Below are 22,702 nucleotides of genomic sequence, written 5' to 3' on the forward strand. Positions count from 1 at the left end.
TTTCTTTTTTTTTCTTTCAACAAACTTGTTTCCCCTTTCAAACCAATATCGCGATATCGACACCGTAGCAACAAATTTGAGTCAGGCTTTTCATCACTATCATCATTATTATATCTGTGATCATAATCATCTTTATGCATATTTAAATGAACGTCTTGTTACATCAAGATGAACAGGCACTACACCAGTTAGGAGATAAAAGTACATCACTAACTATGAACACACATCTTCTAGACCGCTAATAGAGGGTTTCCACAACGTGAGCTGCTGTCCCCTGTGTGCATAAGGAAGAGATCATCAACATAAAAAAGCATTTACATGTACACCTTTTTACTGCCTCAACGTGGTTAGGTCTCATTTTCCAACTCAACACAGTTGTACAGTTACAATAGAATATAATCTTTAAATTACATCATCATATACAAATCTGACAGCGTGGGAGAACGTCACGCTTTTATGATACACTGACGATTCCATTGCAATGAAATTCATACGATATGGTACCTATTTCTTAATATGTTTTCCATTGCTGTTATTTTAATGAATCACATTTACATTTATAACACTACATTTTGTCTTAATAGTCAATCACTTGCATTTTTTTAAAACTTTTTTTTCTATTACATTTACACAACTCATACACACTGGATGATGTTTTCGCCCAAAATATTAACCTGGTAACGTGGATTATGGTTTTGTAATTTTTAGTCATTTTAAATGCATGTGTGTGTCTGTGTGTATATATATATATATATATAGTTATAGTATATATCTGTGTGTTTGTGTGTATGTGAGTCTGTGTGTGCATACACACGTCAAGGAAGTGGGACAGTTTAATGATAGTAGTCCTTTTTGCTATGCTGGACAGCTTTACTCTAAGACACAACTTGTGAGCTGGTGATGTGTTTCTCCTCATGTGTGAGATCCAAACCTGTCAAATCCTGTTCCAGACACAGAGCTAAACACATCTGGCCGCTGTTGGTCCAGTGAGATTTAAAAACATCCGGACGATAAAAAGCATCTGTTCCATCTAATCAGAGATTTAGGTGCAACTCGTAGCAATGTGACTCACTAATCATGATGATGACTTTTAATTTAATTTCTATATATTAAGCTAAGGGTTTAAAAATGACCATTTAATACACTGTGTGCGGGTCATCTTACATGCAGTGCAGCACTGGAGACAAATGTGTTCCCCTGGTCACTGCTGTGTTTTAGCAGACAAATGGAGTTCGGGTGGACTGGGAGGCAGCTGCAACTTGATCCCCACTGAGGCTGTTTCACCTGTGATATGTGAAGTTTTTGCATGGACGGAAAACAGATAGTTGATGGTATTGGGTCATTCTTTGGCTCAGCAGGGAAACGGGCCACACACACACACCTAGTGCTCTTTGCTAGGTCGGGCGTCAAATGACGGTGGAGAAACCGCGCTTCGACAACGAGCCCAAACACTGGTACATTCGTGTCCGGTTGAAGAGGCTTCCATCTCCAGACAACGATCCTCCATTGGGCCCTCGCTCTGGAAGAAAAGTGCCCGGCAGCATTGTTCAGAACCCACCGCTCATACTGCAGCGGCGAGCTGGAGAAGGTGACTTGATCGCGCTTCGCTCTTCGGGGATGGATCACTCGTGTAAGCAGTGGTGGATTAAGATTAGAGAAGAATTACTGAACCAAGAATGAAAGCCTCTGATTATGTCAACAGGTTTGTGATGTCGAAAAAGAAGCGAGCAAACGGAAAACCAGTTCATCGACGAGCCTCCTTTCATAAAAACAGAAGCGTGTCCAGAAGAATGTGACGCAAATCACTGAATTCTGCATTTTGTAGTTGAAGTGTTGCATCGAGTTGAAGCCTAAACGAGGCTGCAGGATTCAGGGAATGCAGGTCCTTTTTTTTTCTTTTGCATAGCACATGCTGCTATGCAAAGTTCAGAAAACAGCTAAAAACACATAGCACTGCACACACTGGAGGTTGGACCAAATCACAAATAAAAAATAAAAAAAACAAGAAAAAAACCCAAAAGAGGATATTGTTGGTGGTACATTTTAACACTACACAGCATTCCAGATGTAAGAATGACGACTGACCACACACAGCATTGGAAATGCTACACAGAAATGGCGTCAAACCGTATATACACAATGCAGGTTGGGGGCGTAACTGATTATATTATGTTCCCATTGTCACAAGAGAACGGGCTGCTGTATGCTGCAAGTTTAAATAAGCTGCATCACGTGTTAATCACAGCTACACAGAGAAGCAATGCGTTCCTGCACCGTCTTGATGTTATAGTTGAGTGTGTTTATACCGCAACAACCGCTGCTCCTGTTTTTAAATGTGTAAGTCCACCCACCCCAAATGCTGGATAAAATATATTATACGGATATACTGTCTTTTAGATTACTAAGTTTTGATTTAGGCGAGACTGCCTGGCGCGTCTGTTGGGCAGGGGATGTGTTGCTCTTAAGTCTCTGGCTATGTGCGATGCAATTGGACGGGACAGTTCAAGCTGCCTCCAACGGCGTGTCCTTGTCCCGTGACGCCCCTAGATCGGCTCAACGTAATTGGCCGGGTAGAGTCCCTCTCGGCCGCTGTCCAGGCGACCTCTACACCAGCCTTGCTCGTCCTCGTCCTCGGTCTTGGTCAGTTCCTCACCTGTGAAGGAGACGCCACTCCGTGATCAACACCTTTTGTCAAATGGTGGACGCGAGTCTGCAGAATTACAGCTCTCTTTAATACTTTAATACTTATTGGTGTAATGTCTGTTTTTGTACTGTATCGCAGACAGAATTCTAGCAATGGGGGAATTCACAGAGATATCTTCACATGAAAAAAATGTCAACGTGTTTATTGACCTCAAAGACAGACAACGAGTTTGGGTGAGGGACACAATGTAAATAGTGACAAGATATCTGCTCGACCACCTTCCTTTTTTGTATGATATATATATATATATATATATATATATACAGTAGTATATATATATATACGAGAACTTGTCTGTTAAAAGTAGGACGTGCATGTGCACAACGAGAGGAAGATGACGACGCAGAGCCGTGGCTTCATCGAGTGAAGCTCCTTTTTATGTCCCTGTGCCCCCTTTTTAACACCATTTCCCAAAGAGGTTACGTTAACTGGTGGTAAGTGGCTGTAATTTGTTTTCCATGTGGCAATTATTGACAAACCACAGCATTCAACAGAGGAAGGGAGCCTCACAAGGGAAACTGGGTCAGAGCTGGTTATTTTTGACCACCTGGTTGATGCCACAGCTCGTCATCTTATGATTAAAGTCCAGCGTTCCAGCCCCTTTATGAACATTAGCAAGTTCATGGATGAATGATTGACAAGCTGAACTGTATTATGATGGTAAATCAGTTGGCTGGCGGATGAATACCTGCTTTGAAGGTGAGCTCGTCCTGCTCCTGGCCTTCGTAGTCGTACAGAGCACGGACACGGACTGCTTTCCCGGTGCTGGAATCCTCTTCAAAAGAATTCCCGTTCCCGCCGTTTTCGTTGCCAGAGTGCGTGGCGGGCTGCTCGTCATCGGACCACTCGGTCGAGTACGCTTGGTTCTTTTCATAGCTGCTCACGCTAAAAGAATAGAAGAAACGCAGGTTGGGTAAATTAAAAAAAACATTTTCAAAGTTGTTCTAATTGTTAACACATCGCACAAAACACGCATCGTCAATTATTCCTCTGTGCTGCAAATTCAGATGGTTAAAAAACAATTAAAAAATATCTATATATATATCAATAGTCCCACTGCTGCACTGTGAGATGTGTTCCTTCTTTATGAGAAACACGGGCACTGTAGTTTATTATGAAATGTTCCCACGTACGCCATCCTGCCGCTGTAAATACTCGCTCACATGCACAATCTGCAACGAAGACAAAGATCTGCTCTTCTTTAAGCCTTTTTAGTATCGACAGAAACACCAATATTATCCTCCAAAAAATTGGTATTTCACCAAAGGAAAATACAATTTAATGATGACATTCGTCACAAAATACAACGATAAATAATGCGCGTGCTTTGCAGTTTGATTAGAAACAAACGACTGCTGACCTGCTGCGGTCACCAGGTGGCGCCACGTGGTCGGTGCTCGGAGTGGGCGGGGCTCCGTCTGGCTTCTTCTTCTTTGGCGGAGCGGCGGCCTGGTCCGGGTTGTATTCCTGGAGATCAGAGTGAAAGGAAACACGCGAAAGCGGAATAACGAAGAGTAGCAGATAAAGAGGAGGGTCGCGTGATGCACGCGACTGGAGATTTAACGTTGTACCTCGAACGCGGGCCAGTTCATATGCATCCCAGGCCCGTGGTTGTTGCTGAACCACTTCAGGTCCTCTTGTGTGTTTGAAGACAGGATGGTGCGCTCCAGTTCTCTGTATATTGTGCTGTAGCTGAGGAAAGGAGGGAAATGGAACAAATGGTGAGGAGGGAACGTGCCAGAAGAGAACCCGGGTCTGCTGCCAACTTGGCGCGAGAGCCCACAATGTGGTTCAAATTCTGTTATTGAGCGAGATCCAACGTTGGGTCACGACAAGACTGAAGTGTCTCCCTGAGTTTTCTGCTGAAGCTCTCAGCAGCCGAAGTATTTGGCCCGAATAATCCTGATAAATCCTTTACAGGAATATTATTCATCGTTTATGTTGCTGCAGTTTTTCCCGTTTCACGTGTAACAGATTAAAATCAGTTATTTGTATCATCTGTTGAACAGGATCAACCTGTGCAGATTTTAGACATTCAATGCAATCAGAACATATTCATGTCCATACGCTACGCACCATCATTTGTAAAGGGCGATAAACTGTCACCTGCCAGTGGAGCAAATGCCTCTTATTAATACATGTTGATTGTGTAATAAAGATCAATGGAAACGACAAATGCATATCACATTTGTTGTTGAGCATTATTGACAAACACAACAACAGTTAAAACCGATTGCATGTTCTCCTCTCCAAATACCAACGCCTAATGGCATCATCGGCGAGGTAAAGTACGTTGCAATCCTCTAACCGGCAGAGGGCCGGAATCACCCGTGGCAACCAAAGGCAGGTTTGATTAAAGACCCTGAAAACCACTTTGCTGTGGGGTCCCGGCTTCGTAGTTCCACACAGGTTGAATACAACCCAAATGATGACAAGCAGTCAACTTCAGTGCAAATTCAGTTTGGCAGAAACGTCATTGACTGGATAATCAATTAATTAGGGCAGCGAGTGTCCCCCGCTAATGAGAAGTGCATGCCTGGTTGAGAAGTGTGTTGCGATTAATCAGTTTGAAGCGAACTGGGCTGAATGTGACAAAACAAAATCTCGCTAATCTGTTATGAAATGTCTTTGCCCTTTGATCATTTCTGATTAAGATGCAACGGCGCAGTACGCAATCATGCTCAAAGAGTCCTTTGACCCCGTTGAATCAAGTCAAACTACCTGAATTATATTTAAGATAGAGGAGCTACACTGCAGGATGTGAATGCCGTAGCATGCAGAGATAAAACGGAACCATACACATATAGCCGACCACGTGTTTCACCTTTCACTGTGTTTTGCTCAATCACACTTCAGAGAAAACACAGACCATGATCTTAAAACTTCATCTCAAGGAAATCTTATGTGGAACCGCCTCCCTTCTGCCCGGCTAACCTTTGGTTCTCGGTGAGGTTAAGATGGCGTTTGATGTCCAGCAGGGCCTCCTTGAGGAAGGTCAGCCTCCTGATTTCATGCTGCTGGCACTGGTCAAAGACCTGCTCCATGCTCTCCATGTACTGCGGGGTGCACTTATTCAGCTCCTCCAGAGACTTCTCATACTTCTCTTTAGCCTGAGACGGAAAAACAGAACAAAAAAAACTCCGCTCATTCTCCTCGGACAAAAATAAATAAACTAAACACACTTTTCCTTCGGCTTCGCTCTCACCTTCTGCGCATCCTGTTTGCATTTGTCCACTTTCTCGTGCAGTTTCTTCTGCTGGTCTGCCGTGACGGAAGCCTCCGTCTTGCCGTTGGCCTCGCGGGCCGCAGCCAGCTTCTCCTCCTTGCAGGCCATGTGGTACGATTTCTTAGCTGCCTCCATCTGCGTGTCCAAACGCGGCAGGCATTAAGTCACACATGCGTTATCCAATGAGACCGCAGGAAGTCACATCCACTCATCTCAAATTAGAGAGTGACCTTGGCCAGAAAACGATAGCAGATCTTAATGTGATCGGTATCTACGAACGCGCAGACATTAGGATGTCCGTGCAGGCACGATCAGAGCCTTATCTTTCCATTTATGGTGAAAAAGAAAATGACAACGCAACACTGTAAGACGCACCGAGGACGAAGAAGATCCATCCCGCTCACCTCCTTGAGCTTTTTGGCCCACGGTTTCTGAGCCTTCTTGAAGCCTTCGTCTGCCTCCTTGGCCTCCTTGAAGCCTCCGATCATTTGCTTGTGGTAGGCTTCCTTCTGCCAGTTCTTTACTTTCTCCACGTCCTCGTTCATCAGGTTGTTCTTCACATCTTGGTGCAGCTCACTCACCTTCTCCGCCTCCGTCATCACGGCCAGCCACGCTCTTTCCACGGAGCCGTACTGTGGGCCTGCAGGTCAAATATTTAGCTCAAAAACAGGCGGCCAAATATTAGCAGAGAGCATACAGCAAACTGTGTAAGCGGAGCTGTGGCAGATTGAAAGACGGCGCGAAGCACAAATCACTCCTTTGCTATTCGTTTTATTGACCCCATCCCCACATGCTGACCTTTCTCGATGAGCTGTCTCCACCTCTTGGACCATGCAGTTAGCTGATCACCATAAGCCTTTTCTATCTTGGCACGTTCCTGCAGGCAGCCCATGAGGTCATTGCAGAGCCGATGGCCGTCATCTACTCTTTTGACAGCGCGTTTGTAGTTCCCCACCTGAGAACAAAGAAACAAACCGGTTAAGAGGAACTCTTCATATATATATATATATATATATATATATATAAATATATATATATATATATATATATATATATATATATTTGATATATATATATATGATATATATATATATATCAAATGGGGAACGATTTGTGAACAGAGTCTATTTATATTTGCTCTGATTGGTTGCTGTTCTCTGCATGCAGTGGAATCTTGCAAATGTCATTAAGAAACCTTAAAGAGGGCAGTTGGACTTAATTCTTAGCAAATAGGACAGCAGATTTGTTGTAATCAAATATAATCAGGTAATAAAAGGGATTTCTGTCCAGAAAGCAGAGTATTTGTGTCATTGTTACAAAAATCAGGCAGCATAAAAAATTAATTGTAATTTTTACATTTATCAGGAATAATAAAAATCTATGTGCAACACCAAGGCACTGTATTCGTGTGCACTGGCGTCAACAAGAAACAGCATAAGCCACATATTTCTTCTCATTTCGTGCACCTCCTCAGCCAAACAACCAGTATTCAGAGTGACTGTCTGCCAAAATGATTTTACTGCCTTTGCTTTTAGATCCGGCCACCTTAAGCGATACCGCCTTAAAAGTGCATTGCCAGGCCGCGTGGCTCCGCCTCCTCCGTGCCTGCAGGGGGCGTGTGCTCATGCTGCATGGTGAAGGGAGGGGGAGGGGGAGATGCTCGTGCCTGTGCATGTGTAGTTATGCAATGACATGGGCTTGTGTTTGTGTGTACGTGAATGTGTGTGTGAGGGCTTTCATTTTTTTGAGTGGTGTAACGCAGGAAGTCATAATCTCAGAGGTGAACGTTGACGCGGAGACGTAAATACGCAGAAACCACAAACCGCTTGTGTTTATACGCTGCGGATGCATACAGCCATGCATGCGCACATCATCAAAACGCACAACTCGTGGAGAGGCGCTGTGATTGGTCCTCAGAGCATGCATGTGTGCTGGTACTGTTTGGACACGAGAGCGCTGCAGGGAGGCGGTGAGACAGGTGTGCCACTGTGTGAGTTTTGGTGATGGATTGCCAAATCACGCTCACAACAACACGCAGGTGGACTCATTCTACATGTGAAAGCATTTGTGTTCTGATCCTGTTAAGGATACAAGAGTCTGATCAGTACTTCACAGTCCAGTTATGTCGAATATGAACATTCAGTCGGATTTAAAAAGAAACCCGAGAATAAACTCATTTATGGGCATTTCTAAAGCACGAGCCAAGCCGCGCCGCGCTGCACGCCGAGGCCGCAGGCAGGTGCATGCGGTGAAAGGCGGCCTCAGAGCGGCTGATGACTGAGGCTCTTTGTCTCCGTGGCTAACAGCCATGACACAAAGAGGACTCTGTACTGAGGGAATTCATTAACGCCACTTTGGTGCGTGCAGACACACACAAAGTGAGGATGGACGGACCTTGAATGATGATCGCATTTGTTGTGTTTAATCATTTGTAGCGATGCACCCCGTGACGACACAATTTACTGCGGTACTCCTTGAAAAAAGATAAGGCCGCAAGTAAATGTCTGTTAAACGTGGCGGGAATAGTGGCACTAACCAGGCGGATCTCTGCCCATCAGCGTGAGGCCAACTTTCCTGTGAAATCTTTAAACTAATCTCCTTGGGACGATTTTAGCCGTGACCCTTCAGGGCAGAGGGGAGGCCACGGGCTCGGGTTTGGGGTTTGGGGAGGGGGGCGGGGGTTAAAAACTGCTTCACAGCACCACGTGACAGTTTGGCCTTTACCTCCCAGAAGCTGTCCATGGTGTCGTCAGCGACGGCAAATTCATCGTAGGAGCCAGACATTTTCCTGGATGTGGCAAAGCACTCTGATGACTAAACCTGTCCTCTGCAGCCGAGCCGGGTTCCTGGGGCACTGAGAGGCAAAACAAGACAAATGTTGCGTTAAATCAAGCAAGGAGTGCAAAGAGGTGTGTGGACCACCGAGCCGCGTGACACGGAGGCACTGTGGGAACTTTCCATGACAACTGGAGGAAACCTGATTCCTGATTCCCGATTCCTTCCAGTGTGATGGTTTCTATTTGAGACGTTTATAATAATGAGATGAAAATAGCTTCCTCCGCCGTGCGTCCAGCGCCCCGAGGAACGGGGGGCGGGGGGGGGATCTTACGCCGCCGTGTCCTAGAAAATATACCAGAGAGAGTGAAGCATCACGGCAGCTCTGACCCTGAATCCTTCCATTGTGCCGCTCATACTTCTGACACATTACATGTGAGAGAAAGCGTGTATAAGGGCCCACAATGCACTTTGTTTGTAAACAACACAGTGTCATGGCCATTGTCACTGTTCTTATACTGCTATTTATATCCGGTCTGTTTTTACTACTTTGCATGGGTACTGTATATCTGAGCATTATGTTTGTCATTTGTCACTGAACTACATTTTTTTCAAGTAACCAAAAAAATAGATTTACAAAACAATTGACTTCTAAAATTCAGATCTTTCTGATTAAACCTTCGAGTTAAATTAAACTAGGACAACGGAAATCCTAAAATAGAACCAAACAATGTAATGCATACAAGATGAGCACAATAACGTGGTTTAATCCCCTTTTGCTTTGTAAATCATACACAACACAAGTTCCTTCTGGATTTCCTCCGCCATCAAAAGTGATTCATTTTTGTGTGTTTGACGTCTGGTCGATATCTTACCGCCAGCGTTAGAACAGCAGACACGACAAGGCGCTTTATCCGTATTGAACTCTTTTTGAAGCCTAATCCATTCTGCTCCCATGACTTGACGGCTTAGCCTCGACAGCGAGCTCTTCATTGCACAGCAGCAACCAACGTGTAATACGTTGTACGCGTCGAATAAATGATGACAGACGTTCCGTTAATAATGTTGCTACTCAGACTTCATTTTGGTTATTATCTACTCCTCCACACGGCCGCACAGTGCAGTACTTTAATACAGCTTTTAAATTAAACAAAAACAAATATTGATGGCTGTAATTAGGTGCACAGTGCAATAATGAATTATTCCAATATGCGGCATGCAAAGGAAGAGTTAGCGTGCTACACAGAGGTCATTGAGCGAGGACGACTCGTGGCCGTCTGATTAGAAGCCGAGTCTGCTGCGGCAGAAGGAATCTTTCGTACAAATATGACCGGAGCCCTCCGTGCTTCATCTCTCATCTGTCTTCTGCAGCCAAGTGCATGCTAATTCCTTCACCGTCCCTGATGCCCGGAATGAGTCATGAGAAAAATGACTCTCTGCGTTAGGCTCAACGTGAAGCGGGGCCGACCTCGCTTCCCTCACACACATAATTGTCCTTGTGAGAAAAATAAAAGGAGGTCCTTAAACCACAAGGTCGGCTTGTGGGGGGAAAGTGTGTCCAGCAGCAGCGCTTGCAAAACACACACACACACTCTGTGTTTTCACAGGGGTCCACTCATCAAAAAAAGCTGTTCAGGGGGAAGGCGTCCACACCCGGTGTGATTGGATCTGGTTTCAGCTGCAGGAGAGGCAATCTATTCCCGCTCACTCAGGGTTCCTGTGACCGATTGAGCCCAGTGTGTATTCCATCAAAGGGCCTCGGCCGCCGTCACCCAAGCACGCCGGTCCGCGCTGCGAGTTCAAGACGGCACGAAATATCAAAGAACTACTTTACAATTTGGAAACTGTGCTGTGAGTGTCTGAAGCAGAGACACCTTGGGCCCTTCAGTTGAACCAGGATCAGCTGTGAGAAGAGGCCTGTTTTCTGTGTACTCTACTATTCTATTACACATACAGGGTTTGACACAGTTTCTTTCTCTTTATAAAACAACATTTGACTGGAAATAGAGGAATACTGAATGTTTTACTGATGCAGAGTTATAGATCCTTATTATGACGCTTTTCTGACCAGCCGAAGCCCTTCAACACTACATGTCATCATTCACCCATTCACACGCTGATGGCAACCGTGCAAGGTGCCACCTGCCCATCTGAGCTCTTAACGTTTACGACCATTTACAACCATTAACACGGCGCAGCCGCAGCTTGTGGAAGCTGATTCGGGATTAAGGGTCTTGCCCAAAGACACATCGGCGTGGACTAGTGGAGCTAAACCGCCGAACCTCCGATTGAAGGACGACCCTGAGTAACTAAGACTCGCCTGACATATTCAGGAACCCACATTTGGCCTCGATGTCAAGGCATAGTTTGACATTCTGATAACCTCCCCACAACTGCAAACCCTTAAGTGAAGTCCTTATGAATAGACATGATGGGCTCATTCCGGTGCAACAAAAACAACAATTCAGAAAATACACAAAAAATGCATATCAAGGCAGGACTTCCTGCAGCTAAGCGAGCAGATAGTGGTAGGTCTTAATCTCAGGTACAAACGCATCCCATTGGCGTTGCTACCTGTCCATCAATCCGTTCCTCCAATTAGCTTCTACGTTCAACACCTGCTGACATTAAAGCCAGTTAAGCTCCGACGCGATGCCAGAATCCCAGCTCCTAATAAAAAACACAGGCTTAGTTTTACCAAAACTCACACAATATAATTCCCAGATAGCGGTCCACGTGCTTTCTTAATTGCAAAATAAAGCACGTTCTGCGGCATAGTTAACTTTACAGCTTTGAGTCTGTGCAGAGGCGGCGTGGACGTAGAAGCCGGGGCTCTTTGCTCACTAGGCTGAACTGCACAGAGAGACTCACTAGACGCATTTATCCATTTGGATGCATCTTTCAGGGTGGAACAGTTTTCCTGCCACTAGCTGACCACAACACTTGCTGCTGTCAAAGTGATCCCGTTCGTACACTGAAAAGTCTTTGTGCGACTGCAGAGGCGGTATTGCTGAGAAAATACAAACTAATGTACATTTGTAAGTGACTAAACACTCTTCTGCACATCCACTTACCACAGTTGGGTCCATTATTGAAAAATAATATTACAAAAAAACTAGATATGTGAAATCAAAAGGAACTCCTTCAAAAAAAAATCCTTGTGAAAGTGTGGATTTGTCCAAATATCCTTTTTGACTGGTTCATGTGGCCAATTTTACTTTTGCAGCTTTGACCTCGGTGGACAAAGTGAACCCAGAGAGGACGATAAGTCCGACCCACCCAGCATGTCTCAGAGGCTGAGGGATAATCCTGCAGTGTGCCACTTGAATGGCTTTAGAGGGGGAGGGTGCTCGCTGGGAAGACGAGGGAAGAAGCGGATTGGACGAGTGAGACAAAAAGTCGAGGGAGGAATGTGATGTTGAGATGAACTTGGTAATTGTGCCACTATATGCTGGCAGGATGGCGCCACGCAGATGCCGTTCAGTTTGTTTTGTTCCTCCCGGGTGCTGTTGCGCACAAACAGCGCGGCGCCGCTGTGACATCACAGGAGTTCACAGCGACTCCATTCGAGTAAACACCACAAGTACCCGAACCACGAACACCATGATCACCAGTGGTTTGAGTTTTTAAAGTCAAAAGACAAATGTTTTGTTTACAAATGACACAGTCCCGGTGCTCCGGTGTTGACGAGGAACCACGAGAAACCTGTAAGCTTGTTACCGTAAGAAGATTTCAGAGAGATGAACTAACTTTACCCCAGCACATTACCAAGCGCTCACCACCTACTGACGGACACTTCAGTGGTTCCATTCTCTCAAATCAATCACTTAAACACGGACGTGGCGCGTCGAACATTCAGAGCAGTCACAGATGGAAAGGCCTTCAGCTGACGTTTGCAGTGGGCTTAGTTTGTCTGTGGATTGTGTTTGATAAGCCCAGCGTGTCCTCCTCCTCTACTGACGGAGTAAAAAGAGGACACCCCGGGAGAAGGACGGCGGGAGGTCTTTCGTTGAGATACGGAGCGTGGGGAGGGGGGGCGGGAGAAGGTTAGAGAGGCGGGAGGCGAGATGAAGATGGAGATGGAGGCATTAGAAGGGACGTGACAGGACAGAGGCGAGGCAGATGAGCGGAGCCGCTCGGACAGCCGGGGCCGATCCCGGGTGGAGGCACAGGGCCGGAAAGGGCAGCTGAACGCATCGGGGCAGCGATGCGATTCACCTCTCGGTGCGGCGCGGCATGAGCAGGCTGCAGGATGTTGCCAGGAGACAGAGCTGCCTGGTGCAGACTTCTCACACACACACACACACACACACACACACGGCGGCCGCCATGAAGCGGGGCGCCATGTGACCGCTGTTTTAGACAGCAGCAAAAGCGCTGGATGGCTGACGCAGTGTCAGCTGTTAATCCCGCAGTCGACTCGTGGGACGTCCTCGAGTTGACGCAACACACACACACACACACGGTGTGTATATACACTGAGGATTAGAGACTTGTTCAAAAAAATCTGAGCTAGATAATTTAAAAAAAAGAGGCAGAGGAGAAGAGACGGCGCTGGGGGGGAATTAAAGGCCATTGACGGTGGTCTTGTGATGCATTTGGACCGGTGGTGCAGTGAGAGCGAGAGAGAAATCGAGTCTGATGTGTTGATAAAATGAAGGTGGTGAAACCACCCTCATCTTCTCTCTCTCCCCCATCAGCCTCCAGGCAACATTGGAAGGCCCCTGAAACTGAATTTAAAAACTGAAGATAAATGTGCTCCCCAATCCCACATGGTTGAGAAGGAAATGCAAAAATGTAAACGTAACGTTAAGCACACACTTAAGTACCGCAGTTCATCTAGTCACATATAATCACTGCACAAATTGATAGACAAGGGGATTCTGATCACCTGCAAGATGTGCCACCTTCAGTCTGTCCCCAATGTCAAACCCATCAGATATTTAACACATTTTGTTTTGATTTCAAATGACCTGTAATGAGCTGCTGGGTATTTTAATTGTACGATTTGGTCCAAAGAGTCTTTCCCCACGTTGGGTAGCAGGGTGGGTCAGGATGACTCAGCGGTCTGATTATGAAGGCCTCAAGAGGAGCTCTGCGTGGCTGAACAACAACCAGGTTTGTGCTTCATTATGTGTTCCTTCTGTGCGTGCGTGCGTGTGTGTATTTCCCTTTTCCAATGAATAGTAATATTGCTCAACTGTGCGAGTTAGCCGGGTGTGCTATTGCTCAGCTACCAGAACCAGACAACAAATTGATCAGCACTAAAAAGGACATTCGGTTCCCTGTCTCTTCCTCCATCCCGCATTGGGGTCAGAGGTCATGGTCAGCTACAGGTCATATGGAGCCGATATGGATTGAGCGCACTGCCTGTCAGAAAATCAAGAATCGATGTTTGTGAGATTTTGAAGTCAATGGTTGAATTGACTTATTACAATAAGTGATTTGCAGCATTTCCCTTTAGCGATACCATTGATCAAAACAACCATTGGTCCAATACTTTGCTTTATGACCAAATAGCTGCAAAGCTCCAATCTGCCTCAGCTGTATATTTTACAGCCTGAGATTTTTAAGTTTAGTGCTAATGAGCATATTTTAACATGCAGACCTGCAATAATAAGATGGTAAACATAGACAACATTGTACCTGGAAAAGCATCAACATCGTCATTGTGACACGAAACCAAAGAGCCACTCGCATGGCTGCACGGTTTGCAATAAACGCTATCATTATGCAACAATACCGTGTGTACGTTTTATTGTGTGAGGATGTAAACAGATAAACAGAGAGACGGAGACCAGAACAGGAAGAAACTATTGAATGGAGGCTGGCTGGATACATGTACACACATTTCACAGCCCCTGTGAAACACACACGCACACACAGCTGCCACTAAGCAGTGGTTTAACACAGCGGCCCGGACGCTGCAGCAGTGGTTATGTAACCACCGAGCCCCTCGCCACAAGCTTCCCGGTGACACAAGACAGGGTTAAAACACATCCGGGGGAGGGAGGGAGGCTGACATGTTGTGATGGGCGGTGATGAAGCGATGACCTGCGGACACGCAGCAGTGGCTCTTGTGAGGGGGAGCCGAGAGGAATGAGGCTCTGGTTCCGGTCCAGTTTTTCCTGACGTCCAGGCAGGGAGAGGCGGCAGAGGGAGGGAGGGGCGGCAGAGGGAGGGAGGGAGGAGGCAACGGTCAATCTGGGAATGCTGCTCTTCAAAACAGCTCTCCTCCCTCCTGCCGCTGAGCTGCTCGATGCCGCACTGAATACTGAACAGTGACTGGCGGCCTCCAAACGCACCGCCTGTTCACGTGCGTATGGAGGTTTATGAGGTTATGTTAACAGGATATGCATTGAAAATCTAAAAAATCGTTTTAAACTAAACCAGCTAATGTTTTCATTCAAAACAGTTTTTGGATGTTTACCGTTTCCTTCAACAGCAGAACAGCGATGGAGCTCATTAATAAACATCCTTTGGTTTTCTTTACTAGGAGGACACATTAAACTGCTAAATGAAATGACTTTAGAAAGTAATGTACTTCAGGTTTGTTTGTCAAACTGTCAGAGTCAGCTGGATATTCTTTTTTTAAAGTTGAACAGAATTTTAAAATAAAAAAAGGCAGGTTTACCATGTTGTTTTGAGCATGTTAGCATTAGCTAATTAGCAGTCGTCTTTATTGTAGATATTTTATTTTGTTGTGGAAATCACAATGATAAGAAGATCCCCAAAGTTTTATCCAGAGTGGGCCATTAATCTTTGTACTCAATTTAATCCACCGTATAATAGTAATTTTGCTAAAAAAAACCGAATGCTGACCTAATGATTGGGCGCCACCAAAGTGACAGGAGAATACAGGCAACAAGTCCAGATTCTCCACAGATCCGACAACTGAAAACTCACACTTCCATCACCTTGTATCCCTATTCATACCCAGTCATTATACCCAGAGGCCCTTTAGGGGGAGTAACGGATCGCGTGCCAAGAGGCAGAAGACCTTCAATCAGATCGGATTTGCCAAAATCTAAATTGGACTCTGCAACTGGACCGAAACTTGGTTTACAGGCAGGAGTCAAATCTGACTGCACAAAAAACCTCAAGACCATATCAAACACATTTATTTAAAGCAGTCGGAACAACGGACACGGCCAATTTCTCTTGGAAGGTGATGGATGGATGCGTCAAATCAGGAGCCAAACTAGTGCCGCGGGTTGTTAAAAAAAGAAGGAAGAAAAATAAACAAGTCTGGTGTACATGTTTCCATGTAGGAATTGGCTAATCGGGCAGACAGCAGAAATGAGCCACCAAGCTACCAAGCTGGGGGTCGATGCTAAATGTGACTTCAGAATTTAGAACAACCTACTTTCCAAAGGTTTGTGGGCCACGCCGCCAAAGTGGGCCTGACTCATAACAAATAAATTAAATAAAATGGTGTTATTTAAATAGCAAGACATCGTATTACTGGCTGTGCTGCAACAGCAAATCTACATTGGTAATTCTTATCTTCCTCAGTTATTAGTTGCTTTGTTTTTTATTTTGTAAAATATACAATATTACAGACATAATTATTATAATAATTCTTGCTTTAAATGTAATCAGGGAAGGAGACTTCACGGCTTTACTAAACGTTGATATTTTTAAGTGATTATAGACATGCCATGTTAAAATCAAATTGGAACATATTGCCCTTAACATTTTTAAAATAACATCACGGAAAACAAAGAATAACCTGATTTGAGCCATTTTATTGCTTTAAAAACTGAAACATGATATTAACAGAGCATTTGTGGACAAAACACCCGGACACGAGTGAGGGGGTAAAACATTACTGGTTGGATTCGCTTCTTGTAGTTGCTGCTAAACCTTTTAGAACACCCAGATTAACTACAGAATCACCTCAAGCCCGGCTTCATCTCCCGCTCCAAACTGCACAGGATCCCTGCAGCCTCACTGAACTGGACCATAAAGACCTGATGAGCCTTCTCCTACAAGAACAACACTCTGTGCTCATCAAACGGCTGCTTAACCTCCCTGCCGCAGCGCTAACGCACACAATACAAATTCATCAAACGAGCAAATCAATTGCCCCCCCCGGGGGTTACTACTCCCCCCGAGACAGAGACGTGCTCTTAGACAGAGAATGAAGATACTTTCCGAGAAGACCTCTAAAAAACAAACAAATTATTGAGAGTACAAATGTGAATGTGACTGCTCATGTGTGTTGTTAATCACATACAGAGTAAAGCAGATAAATTATTTGGCAACTTAAAATAAGCCTAAAATAAGAAACTAAAACGACCTCCAGTAATCTCCCTGACGGATGGGACCACCCTCATGAAATATTAACAGCACTGACAAAGAGCTATTAATTACCGCAAGTGGTGTATTCAGCGTTATGAATTATACAAAGAGTGCTTAGATTGGACTTGACGGGACGTCCGAGGTACCCGCACAACCAGAGCATCACGATAGCGAGACTTTGGGGAAGAGACAACACGAGCAGGTACAACTCACCTTCTTCAGCAATGATCGGTCAGGTTTCCATCCACTTTGGAGAGTTTAGCTGTTGGTCCCCTGCAGGAGGTCACCTGTGGAAATAAAACATGAGACGTCGGGGTCGACCGTTTGAGAATAAAGTCAAAAGGGCTGCTAAATTGCTCTCAGCGGGAACATAAATGGAAATCAGTGGAACAACACTTGTCAAAACACCAATTATATGAAACGCCGTCGGAAGTGGCAATATGTGTAATATCAAAATACCAGCATGTTGATAGAATTAAAACCCAGTTAAAATTTAAAAAAAGGACGATGTTATGAACCAACACGTGCGCTTCCAAGACAGTGAAAGGTAAGTGAAGCTCTGAATGGAGTGATTTTGGTGTGAATTCTGTGTAAGCAGACAAAACATTCCCCGATTTAAGATGAGAAAATAATACATGATGTTTATCCTCAGTGTTCAATGTCCCCAACACGTACCACATCATAGCAGCACGCGGCCCACTCAGCGCACAAAATTCAACAGACTCCGCTCGCCCACACTACAAGACTTTAAACACCGATGTGGGTACTGTTGTATAGTTAGTATATAAGTATATTTGATATATTAAATACTAAACTTCAAAAAAGGTGCAATCCTGTTCATTGCACAACTGTTGTATCGGGTTGTGTTCTATTAGACTGATTGTTAAAAGGTTTCTTCTGTTCCGCATACACCATGTGATCTAAACTAACACGTTTAATCCCCACTCCTACATCCTGAGACCATGATTAAATTATGACCTACTTATGTGCACTTGTGATGAGATCATCCAGTGGATCATAATGCGTTTGGGTTTTTTTATATGAATAATTCCACTGCTGTTGCTGGTTTGAAATGTGCAATTTACATAAACTAAAAAGGGAAAAGTAACCCAAACTCTTAAAAACAACGAGTGGATGAATTGATTTAATACAGAGTACGACAACATCCAACAGATTCCGGCACAAATTCTTGTTGAAATGCTGAGTCACTTGCTGCTGTTTTTCACCTTACTGCTCCTGCTGAGAGACACAGAGATCAGCGACTCTCCTGATGACGGAATCATTCATCATTCATCAGCAATTGGTGGACAGATTTGAATAGAATATTTATATTTATCAAACGTACCAAATATCTGTTTCCAGCTTCTCAAATGGAAATATGCACCTCAGGTATGAATCACAAATGAAATGTCTTTGTGTTTTGGACTGTTAGTCGGATGAAATGTCACATTTGACTCATTCACGGGAACATGAACTGCTTACTATCCTGCGTAGAAGGAAACATTACATCATCTGCTCTGAACGTGTGTGTTTTCACCTGATTGTTGCAGTGTGGTTGGGTGAACTACACCGTTATAATTCATCATGCTTACATCTGTATTCTTAGATGTTGTCCTTAACGTAAAGCCCTTTGAGAACACATTTAATGAAATGTGCCATCTGCCTGAGCTGTATGAGGAAAAACACCCTCTAGTGTTCAAAGTAACGACGTTAAAAATGCACACATGCTTCACCAGTTATCACGCTGATGACCACGCTGACGTTTCACCCTCCACCCCGGCATCGGTCCAAACCGCAGCGCTCCGCTCACGCCCGCGTGCGCTGGGACTCCATTTTGAAATGGCCCAGAAGATCATGACACACACTGACTCAGGCCGGGCCGAGTCAGGCCGGGCCGGGCCACAGCGCCGCGGTCGAGACGGGTGACGCTGCATGAGAGCCAGCTGGCAACTTGGACCTCAGTTGATGGTGATCTCCATGAAGAGTGAAAACTGGGGAACATTGTGTACCGATGAGCGCTACTGTGGACTCGCGCGCGGTCGACGTTCATTATTGACGCTATGATTGACCTCCAATCCTGCTGGTAGTATTTCATGAAATAAATACAACATTTGCAGCATGGCAACTGATTCAATGTGGGTAGAAAAGCTAGACGAGAGGCTCTTTGTGGTGTGGAAGGTGTCGCGACATCTCCGATGTGATAAATCTCCCACCAGGGAGAAGGCCTCAGCTCGTGTGTGTTCCCTGAGAAATGAGACACTCCTGCTGCCCTTCAGACTCTCTGTTCTTACACTGCCGCTTTCGTTCCACACCTTGTCAGACACCACTGTCTCTTCTCTTAACGTAGGAACAGCAGCCTTTAACCCTCTCGACAACAAACACAATACAGCAGAGAATATATATATATATATACTTATATAATATAGATGCACACACACACACAACCTCGCCATTTCACACATTGTCCCTTCTCCCTCACACATGGTGTCCAAGGACCACCTACAAGCACTCGATGCTGAGAACGTAACATAGCAAAAGAAAGGTCACTCACACGAGGAAACACCCCATTCCTCCAAGCGAGATGTCTTGAGAGACACACGGGGAGATTCGGATCAGAAACCTATTTGGAATTACAGGGATGCAGGTTTGAACTCCAAATTTTCCTGAAGCATTGTTATAAAATATAACCGAGACGATTTAGAGAAGGGAAATATCAGCTAAAAAAAAGAAGTGTTATGTGTTCTGTGAGATCCACTATCATTTCAACTGGCATGCGCGGCGTTAAGAACAAAGCCACCTTGTCACAAGAGCTGCCACTGTATTTATGACATCCCACATAAAAATCGAATAACCAAATGACAATAGCATGAACTGCACTGCTTCCCACCAATCCTACGCTCCTGTTGATCCTTTGTCATTATAGACATGTCCAAAAAGAAACCAAATTGCAGCAGAGTCAGATTAGGAACCAGCTAAAACCCGTTCAACAAAACTATTACATTCCCACTTCCCGGGTCACGCTTTCTTTCCACTAACACTGCGTTTAACAGCTGTGTTTTAATAAGGGTTAAAGAACCACAGATCAAGTCAGTAGTTGAGTGGGTGCAAACTGCAAATTATTTCTTAATTCATCCCCCTGAGCACCAGAGTCAGAACATGAAAACAAGTCCTCCTAACCTGGAGGGGAGAGAGAGGAGAGTCATGACTTAACAGCTACGTGCACTGTACAAGCACACACACACGAATAGAGACATGGAGTTGTGATAGATCTGTGAGATATACCATTAAGACCATTTTACCATTAACAAACGTTGCCAAACTTAAGTAAAAAAAAGATTATGAATCTGCGTAGCTATTTGTCTCACGTCTTTACCGAACACTTGATCTGATGATACTGATACTTGAGTTCGATCCCCACTTTGCAGGCCCAAATAATCATCTAAAAAACAGTGTCTATGGATCTGATGATTTAAGTTATAAGATAGATAGATAGATAGATAGATAGATAGATAGATAGATAGATAGATAGTTCCTGGTGATGCACCTTTAACTTGTCTCCACATTGAAGAGTAAGGAGTCGGCTAATAAATAGCAAGTGCTCTTTGACTCCCCCCTTACCGCAATACAATTGGATTACTCCCCCCTGACAGTATCATCATCTCTCCCCTGCAGCCTGCCGTCGGGCTCTAATGGGGGGGTAGGAGGGGTGCGGGGGGGCACCTTGGCCGCTGACAGACACGCACTCCAGCAAACAGAGAATTCAGCACCGCGGACAGCTCCACAACAAGCGCTCTCCTGCTACGTCATCATTCTGAATAAACCTCATCTGGACCCTGAGAACAACCTCTGTTGTGAACAGGGCTGGCGGGGGAGGGGGGCGGGGGGGGGGGGTGTCTTCGGAATGTGACGCCCCAGCTTCCGGATTCGACCAGAAAACACCAGCAAAATGAGACAAACTCCCGCTGCTAAACGGGATTTGGATGCATTTCAGCTCGGGGGGGCTGATTCGATGAATGATGAAACCACATGCACGTAATCCAGAGAAGAAACAATGACGGCTCCTCTCGCTTTCTGCTGTGACAGCCGGTTACGTAACGTCGCGTTAAGACACGCGCGTCCATTTCACCCCAAAATACAGAACGGGTGTGAATGCACTTATACAAACACAGTACATACACCAAGTGTGGAGGGGGGTGATTACGACACCGTGGATCCACGTGACTTGTTTACCCGTTTGACGCATGGACAGTCAACATAAAATGGCAATCCTCCCCACAGCATCGAGCACCATCTCCATCTGCCACGGTGCGCTTTAATAACATGGCATCGGCGTTTCATATCACGCTCCCGCCGTGCAGGTACATTTTGAGCGCGCGTCGATGATGCACTGAGGTCAAATCGCTCAGGAGGAAACACCAGCTTCACCAAACCACCGAAGCATGCAGTAGTAATCCAAGATGATACAAGGTGGTCCCTCTTCACCCTTGGCGCGCGCCAACGACGGAACAACCGTTTCAAATGACGCATGCACAACCGTACGCCGCCGTGGTGTCGGTTATTCATCTTTAGAAGGTTATTTGGTCGCTGCGGCAAACATCGTCCAACCGACCGGGGAAAAGAGGCGAGAGTCTGGATTTATTCCCCGCGTCGCCCGCCGCTGAAAGGATGCTCGGCTCTTCTTCTCCGGTGTGTCCGTCAACACGGAGCAGAGACTCACACGCACACACACACACACTCGGACCGACTCACCTGCTGCTGATGCTGCTCAGGTGAACTACTACCAGGTGGCCTGCGCTGGGGTGAATTCGGTATTTCCACCTCGCAATGACAGAAGGTGACCCTGCGTTCTCTCTGCAAGACTCTGCATCCACTAGATCACGATGCACGCAGCGAGGGGGGAGCTCCACGGCACAGGCGCGCTTCGGAGAGAAGGAGGGAGGAGGAGGAGGAGGAGGGGGGGGGGGGGGATGAGAGGGGGCAGAAATTTCCTCTCGATGGACAACAAGGAATAGGCAGCAGGGAAAACTGGGGGGCGAATACGACTTGGAAAGAGGACTTTTGTAAATTCCCTTCCCGACGTGTTCCCACATGAGCTTGTGGGGAGCTCTGCCAGATGTTTCAGCATCTGCCGTGGGTTGGACGAGTGGATGTTTTGCATTTTTAGGGGGGTTTATGAGCACTTAAGCTTCATGTGGATCACATTTGGGTCCGTGGAAAACGTTGTTTTCTTTAATAAATATTATTCTCAAACTAGAAAAGGCATTTCCTGCTGAAAATGCGTTGGAATGCAAAAAGCTGAAAGCTGCACTGAATATTTAAAAATAGCTGAAAATACAGAAAGTTGAAGGGAATTTGAATACATTTGCTGAATATTTAAAAATAGCTGAAAATACAGAAAGTTGAAGGGAATTTGAGTACATTTGCTGAATATTTGAAAATAGCTGAAAATACAGAAAGTTGAAGGGAATTTGAATACATTTGCTGAAATAAAAGATATTAGAAAAGCTGAAATTAATTTGAAATAGTTGAAAATACAGAAATGGGAGAAGCTGAAAGGAATTTCAATAGATTTGCTGAAAAAGCAGAAATGAAAACAGCTGAAATAAATGTGAAATATTGCAAAACAGAAGTTGCAGGAGCTTAAATGAATTTTAAAAAGTACAGAAATAACAAAAGCTGAGATGAATAAAAAG

At 45.1% G+C, this 22,702-nt stretch overlaps 1 protein-coding gene across 2 annotated transcripts; it reads right to left on the reverse strand.

The window, feature by feature from the left end:
- pacsin1a (protein kinase C and casein kinase substrate in neurons 1a) lies at positions 1–21,958 on the reverse strand. Of its 2 annotated transcripts, XM_040192227.2 has the most exons (11): positions 21,759–21,958; positions 17,223–17,296; positions 8,655–8,784; positions 6,729–6,885; positions 6,335–6,570; positions 5,910–6,065; positions 5,639–5,814; positions 4,276–4,396; positions 4,065–4,171; positions 3,393–3,589; positions 1–2,653 (listed from the first exon to the last, which is right to left on the reverse strand). In XM_040192227.2, exons 3-11 carry the CDS (start codon positions 8,712–8,714, stop codon positions 2,544–2,546), a joined length of 1,320 nt encoding a protein of 439 aa, XP_040048161.1. In that variant the 5' UTR covers positions 8,715–8,784; positions 17,223–17,296; positions 21,759–21,958; the 3' UTR covers positions 1–2,543. The 2 variants fall into 2 exon arrangements, with proteins under 2 accessions (XP_040048161.1, XP_040048162.1); XM_040192228.2 differs by lacking the exons at positions 17,223–17,296; positions 21,759–21,958 and adding an exon at positions 11,780–12,710.
- Positions 21,959–22,702: the final 744 nt, after the last annotated feature.

This window comes from Gasterosteus aculeatus, chromosome 2 (assembly GCF_964276395.1).
Source record: "Gasterosteus aculeatus chromosome 2, fGasAcu3.hap1.1, whole genome shotgun sequence".
Lineage (NCBI taxonomy): Eukaryota > Metazoa > Chordata > Actinopteri > Perciformes > Gasterosteidae > Gasterosteus > Gasterosteus aculeatus.